Consider the following 9,854-nt stretch of genomic DNA (forward strand, 5'->3'; position numbering starts at 1 on the left):
GTCTGGGGGAAAAAAGTTCCTCTCCGGTAGAGAAGTACAAGTGAAAATAGAAGGTGACCTTCAAGGTTGCAAGTAGTGTGTACACGCGGGTGTTGACAGGCGAGAGTGGGGCCTCTGTCTGGTGGGGGAGAGGACAACCTCTTCTGCATCTGGTAGGACGCTGGTCTGGACTGAGGTTTGTCAGCATTTCCCCGTAAGGTTGACTTTTGGCTTTTTCGTTTGATGTAGGTGGAAGAAGACTATCTGTTTGAAAAAGTGGAAGTCAACTTTTGGGCTGAGACCCTGATCTTTGTGAAATACCTCTACAAGCACCTCTTCCGTCTCCTCTCCAAGTCCAGCTGGAATCGCCTCAGCCCTGAGACACTCTGTCATCTTCAGAGGACAACATCAGAACAGTGCCACCTCCTCTCCCAGGTCTTCAGAGAACTGCCATCAACTGCCGAGTTTTTGAAGACAGTGGATTTCACAAGACTACGCATTCAGGAGGAAAGGACTATGGCTTGCCTGAGGCTGCAGGCCTTTCTGGAAGGAAAGGAAGGGAAAGACACCCCAGTTCTCAGTTCTTTGGACTCTCTGGCAGAAGCAAATCAGTTAACTCTTCCAGGAACACAAACAGCTTGTTGAAGATAGAAGACTTTGGCGGTGGGGGTGAGGTGGGTGAGTCCTCCACTAAACCTGCAGGAAATGTGTTGAACATAAATTCAAATATTTTTTTCCCCTTCACACTTCCCCCACTTCTGTGAGTCTAGTCTTCTTACAGAGGAGTTTTTCTTCAGTTCACTCATTCAAGGCAGACTGGTTTATTGCAGCTACTGTAGGAAGTGAGGCTACCATGTTGAATATTTACTCTGTTCCCAGGTGCAGGCCACCTGCAGGCCTGAATTAGCCTTTTTTGTCCCCCAGGACCTCTAATGTCCAGCCATAGCTGGCCAGCATTTTCTATGAATTGACTACATAGAATTGGTTTTTAACACACGATTTTTCCCTCTTATTTGGCTGGATGTAGGAGCTGGATTCCTTGGCAAACAGCCCATTTGGTCAGAATTCCAAATTTTATTCCATTTTATAGCAAAAGCAGAAATATGTTCCAAATGTTGGATCCTGAGAATATTGAGAATATTAAGGATCAACTTCATACAAATAGTTTTGTTTTTATTGTCTGGATGTGTGAGTCCTGCAGTCACCTACACACGACAGTGACATCCTAATTATTAAAAGAGCCACTCAGAGCTCCTACCCCCTCCGCCCAAAAAAGTTGTTTGTGCTAATGCTGGGATACCTGATTTTGCCACCCAGTGAAAGCATAGACTCTTGGCTGTTAGAAGGATACTGAGGAAAGAAGAGCCAGAATAATTGATTTATTTGATGCCTACACTATTTACTATCATTTTCTTGGTGGCAATAACAAGAAGTTTCTCATTTAAGATACCAGAAAACACACTTACCATTTCAGTAATTGAATCTAGAAATCTTACAGGTTTTCTGCCTTCCCAAGCCCAGCCCTCTTCCTCAGACACCCAGCAGGTGTCACTCTTGTATACATTTTGCTGCTGGTCCTGTTTTTCATTGGCTTGTCATTTTTAATTTGTAATTTCAGAATAAGTATAACCCACAGACAGTTATCTTGAAATTCATAGGTTGGATGGGTCGTAGCCTCATTCACATTCGTTTTTCATCCTAGTTATCTGAAAAAGCCATTTCAGTAATAGTAGACTTGGTCCAGCTTTTCGGGTCTGTAAATATCTTTAAATACTTTTCAGGTGAACAGTCACTCAGAATTATTTTATTGATGTTTGAGTCTGAAGGGGTAGTTTAGAGGAGAGTTTGATTTGATCATTTCCTACTGCAGAAATGCTTATATTTCAAATATAATTTGTATCTCTTCGAAAGAAAACCACCTAGCATTAACAACAGCCATACTGGAAGTATAGAGAAAGGACTCTATAAGAAGAGGCAGGGGAGAAAAGTTAACTTAGTGTCCAAAGTTTTGTCCTAAAGAGAAAAATAAATTCCCTGGGTGGTTTTGCAAATGTGTTTTGGGTGTGTGTGTGTGTGCGCCTGAATTACTTGGTTAGGCATCTGTGTAGCCCACACTTGATGGAAAGTTGCCAACCTAACATTTCTTTTGTTCTGAGAAGACCTGGCTGGTGAGAAATCAGGGAATTGTTGGCATAATGTGGTGATAACCATGATAAAGTAATTATTAAACTGGCTCCAGCAAAGCTCAGTCATTGGAAAAGGCCAAGATTCCGTTTTTCTCCGTTTAAAATGAAATAAAAGCAGTTACATAATAAAAATATTTTACACCAGCAGGTACTCAGTACCAAAGCATGTTGTATTAATGCCATAGCATGTTTACATGTTATCTCCAGAATCCTACAAAGCCTGCAAAATGGGTGTTCTCATAGCTGTTGGCTAGAAATTACCCAGGTTTTGATCTTGGCTGGCTATGGCCAGCCTGGTAGGGCAGGAGGGCAGGAGGGACAGATGTGTCACTGGTTTTTTATCTGAAATCTTGTTGCTGACCTCCAGTAGCAATGACTAGGGAAATGGCTATCTCACACTTTTCTAATGCATTCCCAGGGGAACTGGAGCATATCCTCCTGTCAGAGCCACCTTCAAAATGTTTTGTTTGGGGTCATTTCTACAAAGAACAAAACAGAACAGTCAGTGTTCTTGAAGTGTCAGCCACAGAAACCCAGCCTTATCTAGGGGCTAAGGTAGGCTGAATCATAAGAGTGAAGCAGTCACCTCTTCTGAGGTCACTACTCTAGGGTCCAAGATTTGGTGACCCCTAGCTCTGCATTCATGATTCTTTGGACCTCCATCCATCTGGCCATAGTCCAGAGGCCTGGCTTTCTCCATTTTTATGCTTTGTCAATTTGCTTTAATAAATAAGATGGATTATACTTGTTTATTTTTTAAACACCTTAACAGGTAACTCATTTGCACCTTGATAAAGGTGAGAGATGAGTAAAGCTGGAATGATCTTAGTTTTACCAAAAAAACCAAGTACCAAAGAGATTATGTGATTTGCCTAAAATCACCTGGCTAGTAAGGGGCAGGGTCTGAACTCCAAGCCCTAAATTTCTGATCCTGAAGTCCTTGAAGCCCTACCCTGACTCTTAAGTCCCTGGGCAGGTGTTGGGAGGAGTACAGCAGTGGACACAGCATTCAAGCTGAACTCTAAGGAGTCAGTCAGTTCCCTGAGTGACAGGCCTAGCTCATTCCTTCCAAGTTAACTGAGAGAAGGAATTAGCACCGAATGGAAATGAGGACAAGGAAATAGCAAAAAATAAGATCAATTTGGGAAGGGAGCATGGGTCCCATAACTTCCTTCCCTGGTGGGTACTGGACCTTCCAACTTGTGCCCAGTTGCAGCCTGGGCTGCCAGGTATGGGAAAACATGGGCCCGGGTCCAGCTTTTTGGCAGCATACTTACAGACACGGACTGGGAGTGACGAGTGCCCTGCACCAGACTGGATGTGCCAGAGTGGGGCTATCAGCGGCTTTAGCCTCACTGGGCGCTAGGGGGTGTGTCTGCCCCATAACCAGAGGACTCCCGTTGGCAGACCATCTCCCAGCGCAGGCTTTATGGGAGTGCAACTGGCGAGAGGAAACGGGGGACAAGTCTATCATCCGAGTCCTCAGTGCCCAGCCCTGCCTGGCCAGAGACTGCGGCCCACTACGAGCTAAGGCGGGGTGCGGCTCCCACAATGGCCGGGAGGGAATGGGCTTGGAGAGCGCACTAGCCCAAGGCTGAGGAGGGGAGCCTGGCTGGCAGCTGCACCCCAACCTCCGGGAGGGCTGGAGAAGGCCGGGCTGACCAGCAGACGGATGGGGCGGCAGCAAGTCGCCTCCATGCCTGCCCGGCTCTGCCGATTTTTTCTCCCGTCCTCCCAGCTGGCTCCCCCGCCCGGGACGCCCCGCGCCACTCCGCGCCTTTGGCCCTAGCTCAAGGTCTTGTGATGTGATTAGCAAAGCCAGCGCCTTGTCCTCAGACACTCAGCCTTGCCCGGCAGGCCCCGGCGCTCGAGCCCTGTTTACTGCAGCCTGGGCGGGGAGAGGGGCGGAGAAACCGGCCCAGGCTCCTCTGGGCGAGACTGCAGCGGCAGCCGCCCGCGTGGCCGCTCCCGCCCCCACCCCCATCGTGTCTCCACGTGCAGTCGGGATGGAGCCGCCACCCACCAGACTCAGGCCGAGAGCCCCCGCCTCTCCCTCCCCGAGCTGGAGAACGCTTTGCAAACCAGCCGGGCCGCACGGATGTCTGCAATATTCATGCATTTTGCAATTCCCGCGCCCCGTATAAAACCCAGGGTGGGAGATGAAAGCTCCGCAATTTCGCCTAACAGGATCGGGCGGGGAAAGACACGTCCAGGGATGCAGAACCCCGGCCACGTAAAACGTGCTGGGGATTTCCAATAGTGCAGCCCCAGAAAAAGGGAGCCGTATCTACCCGCCGCCACCCAGCAGCACCCACCTAAACCGAACTCTCCACGCCGCCCAGGGCGCCGCGGCAGCCTGCCCCGCCCCGAGGCCTCTGCCTCCTCCCCCAGAGGAAAAAATTGGCGGCGGCCAATGAGAGGCCAGAAAGGAGCCTGACGTCCACGAGCCGACGGGCGGCGTTGCCTGGAGACCCCAGCGGGGTCAACGTTCTGTCCCCTCCCCCGGGCACGCCCGCCCAGCAGCTGCACTTCTCTATATAGGGCGCGTACTCGCGGGCCGCGGAGTTCCAGCAGTTCGCGAGCTGCCGACGGCTCCGCGCGGGGGGGGGGGCGGGCCGGGCACCCCGGGGCGCGGAGGAGCGCTCTTTGCTTCTTTCTCCTTTTCCCCCCACTCCGCACTCCCAGCGACCTCAAACCAGTCCACGCTGCTTCCCTCTCCCGCTTTTCTCGACCCAGCCAACTTTCGGTTCCCCCCCCGCGCCCCTCGCCCGTTATTCGTCGTGGCTCGAGCCCGGCCGCGCAGCCCCGAGGGCTCCTCCGGACCTCTCTGCCAGCACCTCCGACCATTACAGGATCCAGAAACATGTCGACCACACTTCTACCCTCTTTCTACGATCTCGACTTCTTGTGCAAGGTACGCGGGGGGAGCAAGGAAAGAAGAAGGCGGGCAAGCAGGAAGCCCTTCAAATTTTCAGACTTTATCTTCTGTCCTCGGCTTTTGGGGGACCCCCCTCTCCACCTTGACTTTTTGGGGGTCGAGAAAAATCCCGAAGTTTGCAGTAGTGCTCGTGCCTTGTGGGCGGGGAGAAGGAGAAGGGAGGGAGAAAGGGCAGGAGGGAGCGGCTGTAGCTGTTTAGTTTATCCGGAGCCGACCGCGGCCACGCTGCTCGGTGCTTCCCGGACGGAGTTTGCGCCGCCCGGGCCGGCGGCCCACGGGCCAAAAATCACATGTCGAAACCCAGCGCGGCCTGAAGTGGTAGTCTGGCTCCTCCTTAGGCGAACTTGATTCTTTGCGCGTGTATGGGTGGAGGGTGGGTGGGGGCCGAGTCGAAATCCTCAAAAAGGAAAAAGAATCGGAAGGCTGGCAATTCTGCAACTCGCCCCAACTCTTCCCTTCCTTACCCTTTTTCATCCTTTTCCTGCTCCCCACCTTTTGGCAGACGGAGAAATCCCTGGCCAACCTCAATCTGAACAACATGCTGGACAAGAAGGCGGTGGGGACGCCCGTGGCCGCCGCCCCCAGCTCGGGCTTCACGCCGGGCTTCCTCCGACGGCATTCAGCCAGCAACCTGCACGCGCTCGCCCACCCCGCGCCTACCCCCGGCAGCTGCTCGCCCAAGTTCCCGGGCGCGCCTAACGGCAGCAGCTGCGGCAGCGCGGCGGCCGGCAGCCCAGCCTCCTACGGCACACTCAAGGAGCCTTCGGGGGGTGGCGGCACGGCCCTGCTGAACAAGGAGAACAAATTCCGGGACCGCTCGTTCAGCGAGAATGGCGAGCGTAGCCAGCATCTCCTGCACCTGCAGCAGCAGCAGAAGGGGGGCGGCGGATCCCAGATCAACTCGACTCGCTACAAAACTGAGCTGTGCCGGCCCTTCGAGGAGAGCGGCACGTGCAAGTACGGCGAGAAGTGCCAGTTCGCGCACGGCTTCCACGAGCTGCGCAGCCTGACCCGCCACCCCAAGTACAAGACAGAGCTGTGCCGAACCTTCCACACTATCGGGTTCTGCCCTTACGGGCCGCGTTGCCACTTCATCCACAACGCGGATGAGCGGCGGCCCGCGCCATCTGGGGGCCCCTCTGGGGACCTCCGCACCTTCAGCGCGCGTGATGCGCTGCACCTGGGCTTCCCGCGGGAGCCGCGGCCCAAGCTGCATCATAGCCTCAGCTTCTCGGGCTTCCCGTCGGGCCACCACCAGCCCCCGGGGGGCCTCGAGTCGCCACTGCTGCTCGACAGCCCCACGTCGCGCACGCCACCCCCGCCCTCCTGCTCATCGGCCTCGTCCTGCTCCTCCTCTGCTTCATCCTGCTCGTCTGCCTCGGCGTCCTCCACGCCCTCCGGCGCCCCGACGTGCTGTGCCTCGGCAGCGGCAGCGGCAGCAGCAGCCGCCCTCCTGTACGGCACTGGGGGCGCCGAGGACCTGCTGGCGCCCGGTGCTCCCTGTGCCGCCTGCTCATCGGCCTCGTGCGCCAATAACGCCTTCACCTTCGGCCCGGAGCTGAGCAGCCTCATCACGCCGCTCGCCATCCAGACCCACAACTTCGCCGCGGTGGCCGCCGCCGCCTACTATCGCAGCCAGCAGCAGCAGCAGGGCCTGGTGCCCCCCGCGCAGCCCCCGGCGCCGCCCAGCGCGCCCCTCCCTACTAGTGCCGCTGCGCCTCCCTCGCCGCCCTACAACTTCCAGCTGCCGCGCCGCCTGTCGGAGTCGCCAGTGTTCGACGCGCCCCCTAGTCCCCCGGACTCGCTGTCGGACCGCGACAGCTATTTGAGCGGCTCTCTGAGCTCCGGCAGCCTTAGCGGCTCCGAGTCTCCCAGCCTCGACCCCGGCCGCCGCCTGCCCATCTTCAGCCGCCTCTCCATCTCCGACGACTGAGGCAAGAGGGCTACAGTGAGGAGGAGGAGGAGGAGGAAGGGAAGGCCGTTCTGGGGGTGTTGGAGGGCGCCTCTGCCACCTTGCTCCTACTAAGGGGCAGGGAGGCACGGGAGTTGGGGGTGAAATAGGCCACAAGCAGACTAGACTGCAGGCCAGACCGAGCACTTGGACTCGAACTTTTGTGTGCCGGGTGGGCCCCCCACTCCTACCCTTTCGGTTTTCTCCAGTTTTTGTTTTTTATTATTTTTATTATTATACGAAGTTTCATTCTTGTTGAGCAAAAAAAGTCAACGAACTTTTTGTATTGATGAACAAAATATTCACAACAGGGCAGTTGTGATGCGAATAGAACAAAAAACCAAACACTTAACTTTTAGGTCTCAAATGAGTTTGGGACTTTAGGAAAAATCAACCCAGCACCAGCAGCTACCAACCACCATTCCATACCTTCACTTGAAAAGCATTAGTCCAGATGTGGGAACTTTATCTTGAGAGAAGTTCCTCATTGTTGTTTCAGAACAGTGTAAACAAACCAGCCAAGCCACCACCTTGCTAAACCTATAAGCTTTTAGGATTCTATAAGCTTTTAGAATTTAATATTCTGCCATGAATATGCCTTGATAGTAGAGCCCTTTGCTCCATAGGTTATGTTGTTTTGTTTTTCTAAACCAACTTATGTGTCTGGAAAAAAAACCTTGCATTCCAAAGTTTCATATTGGTTCCTGATTTCGTTGCCACCACTTAGTGGGTGTTTAATTTAGAGCCATTTTGTCTGCTCTCTTTGGAAGCCTTGGGCAGAGCTTAGTTTGTAATTGTTGGGGGAATAACTGCTGAATTTTTAGCTGTTTTGAGTTGATTCGCACCACTGCACCACAACTCAATATGAAAAAAACTATTTAACTTATTTATTATCTTGTGAAAAGTATACATTGAAAATTTTGTTCATACTGTATTTATCAAGTATGATGAAAAGCAATAGATATATATTCTTTTATTATGTTAAATTATGATTGCCATTATTATCGGCAAAATGTGGAGTGTATGTTCTTTTCACAGTAATATATGCCTTTTGTAACTTCACATGGTTATTTTATTGTAAATGAGTAAAAAAAATCTTAATTTAAGAGATTGTATGTAATATTTATTTCATTAATTTCTTTCCTTGTTTACGTAAATTTTGAAAGATTGCATGATTTCTTTATAGAAATCTATTCTTGATGCTGTGGAAGTAGTTTAAGGAATATCTTACGAGTTTTCTTAGAATGTATAATGGTTGTAGCCCATCCAACTTTAAAGAAAAAAAGTGACCACATACTTTGCAATCAGGCTTAAATGTGGCATGCTTTTCTCATTCCAACTTTATAAATTAGCAAAAAAATGTTTGCTTATTCCACCATTTCTACTGTGACATAACTGTGTGTAGACATGTAGCAATAATGGGGGGTAGTCTCACAGTGCCTTTGGAAGGGCCAGAACTTGCCTTAAATCTTACTCAACCAAATAAGTATTTTGTCTATTAGTGCTTGAGAGAATTTGAATGTAGGATGGGTTCAACTGCACAAAAGGAAAAGATTTTTACCACTTTTTTTATATAGTTAAAGTGAAGAGGTCAACTCTTAGTGCTAAAATGGTATGTATTACATGAATATGCCTTGTTTAATAACAGAAATTTCCAAAACTTGTAGTATTTTTTTTTTCCCACGTAGAAAGGCAGGAATGCTTTCCTGGACAGCAGATGAATGAGCAGTAGCTTTAGTTTGTATGTACGTAGGTACAGTTGGAGCACTATGTATGTATGTACTCTGGACTACTTTGACAGAAGTAGGTATTTGAATGTAACAAGATAAGTCAACTTGAGTTGTAATATATTTTGGGGAATCAGTTCACTACAAATTGTGACTGTAAACATTGTACTGTATATGTTTTGTAGTTTTCCCCCAATAAAATTTTTGGGAAAAAAGGTATTATTAATATGTTGTAAGTTAGTTTTTTGTTTGTTTGTTTGTTTCCAATGAAAATATCTAGCTTTCTAGTTCCCCACCACTTGGTCAGGCCTCACCCAAGTCTTGGAGGGATTGGGGACTAGGATTTGGAGAGCTGGCAGAGCTTGCCCCTCAGTATTTTATAGCAAATTCTTTTGGCTGAAAAAAGGTAATTATTTGGACTGTCAAGGGCATTAGCTGTTACCCTTGCTAATAAGATGCATCCTAGTGTTGGCTGGCTGGTGGCAGGGCCTGGCTGGGAGGCCTGGAGGGGTGTGGCTTGCCTGTGAGTCACCAAGTGTCACGTGTCTGTAGTGGCAGCTGAAGGTCTGAATTTTTTTTTTTTTTTTTTTTTTTTTGCTGGGATGCCCAGGGAACAGAACTGCTTGGGTAGGGAAGGGAGGAGAGTCTTGCCAGGCCTTGGGCTGCAGGCTCTCAGAATGCTAAAACAGGTGGGGGGGTTAGGTCTGGGATTTGCCTGGACTTTGGAAAGCCTGGTTGTGTCCTTGGCCGGAGAGGAAGGAAAGGGACAAGATTAAACAGGTTAAACTTATATCTGGATAATGTTTGTTTTATGTGGACAGCTTCCTCTGGGAGGGAGCACACACGTTATTCATGCAAAAGGATTATTGTCTGCTTTAGACAACTGAATGGCCAGAAAGCAAATTCAACCCAGGTCTCTAGAAAAAGGAAGAAGAAAAATTTGCTGATTCTTAACACAGTTAAACAAAATCTTAGTATGTTTTTTTTCCTATGTTCACTTTAAAAACTTAAAAAGCAGATTCATAAATCAATTCATGTTTTTCCTTCACTCTCCACCCCGCACAGTTTAGACA

At 50.2% G+C, this 9,854-nt stretch overlaps 2 protein-coding genes across 3 annotated transcripts in view; both read left to right on the plus strand.

The window, feature by feature from the left end:
* The window catches only part of THADA (THADA armadillo repeat containing), a 294,124-nt gene extending 291,215 nt beyond the window's left edge, over positions 1 to 2,909 (plus strand). Inside the window, exon 38 of one of the 2 annotated variants that reach the window (XM_088796191.1) lies at positions 229 to 2,909. In XM_088796191.1, coding sequence (XP_088652317.1) covers positions 229 to 624 — 396 coding nt within the window. In that variant the 3' untranslated portion in view covers positions 625 to 2,909. The remainder of the gene's footprint in view (positions 1 to 228) is intronic. The other variant, XM_019748640.3, reaches the window with a different exon arrangement.
* Positions 2,910 to 4,720: 1,811 nt separating this feature from the next.
* Positions 4,721 to 9,000, plus strand: ZFP36L2 (ZFP36 like 2 zinc finger CCCH-type). The gene is made up of 2 exons (XM_019748653.3): positions 4,721 to 5,079; positions 5,606 to 9,000. Exons 1-2 carry the CDS (start codon positions 5,029 to 5,031, stop codon positions 7,034 to 7,036), a joined length of 1,482 nt encoding a protein of 493 aa, XP_019604212.1. The 5' UTR covers positions 4,721 to 5,028; the 3' UTR covers positions 7,037 to 9,000.
* The last annotated feature ends 854 nt before the right edge of the window (positions 9,001 to 9,854 follow it).

This window comes from Rhinolophus sinicus, chromosome 2, assembly GCF_057876585.1.
Source record: "Rhinolophus sinicus isolate RSI-liver-muscle chromosome 2, RSI-T2T, whole genome shotgun sequence".
NCBI lineage: Eukaryota > Metazoa > Chordata > Mammalia > Chiroptera > Rhinolophidae > Rhinolophus > Rhinolophus sinicus.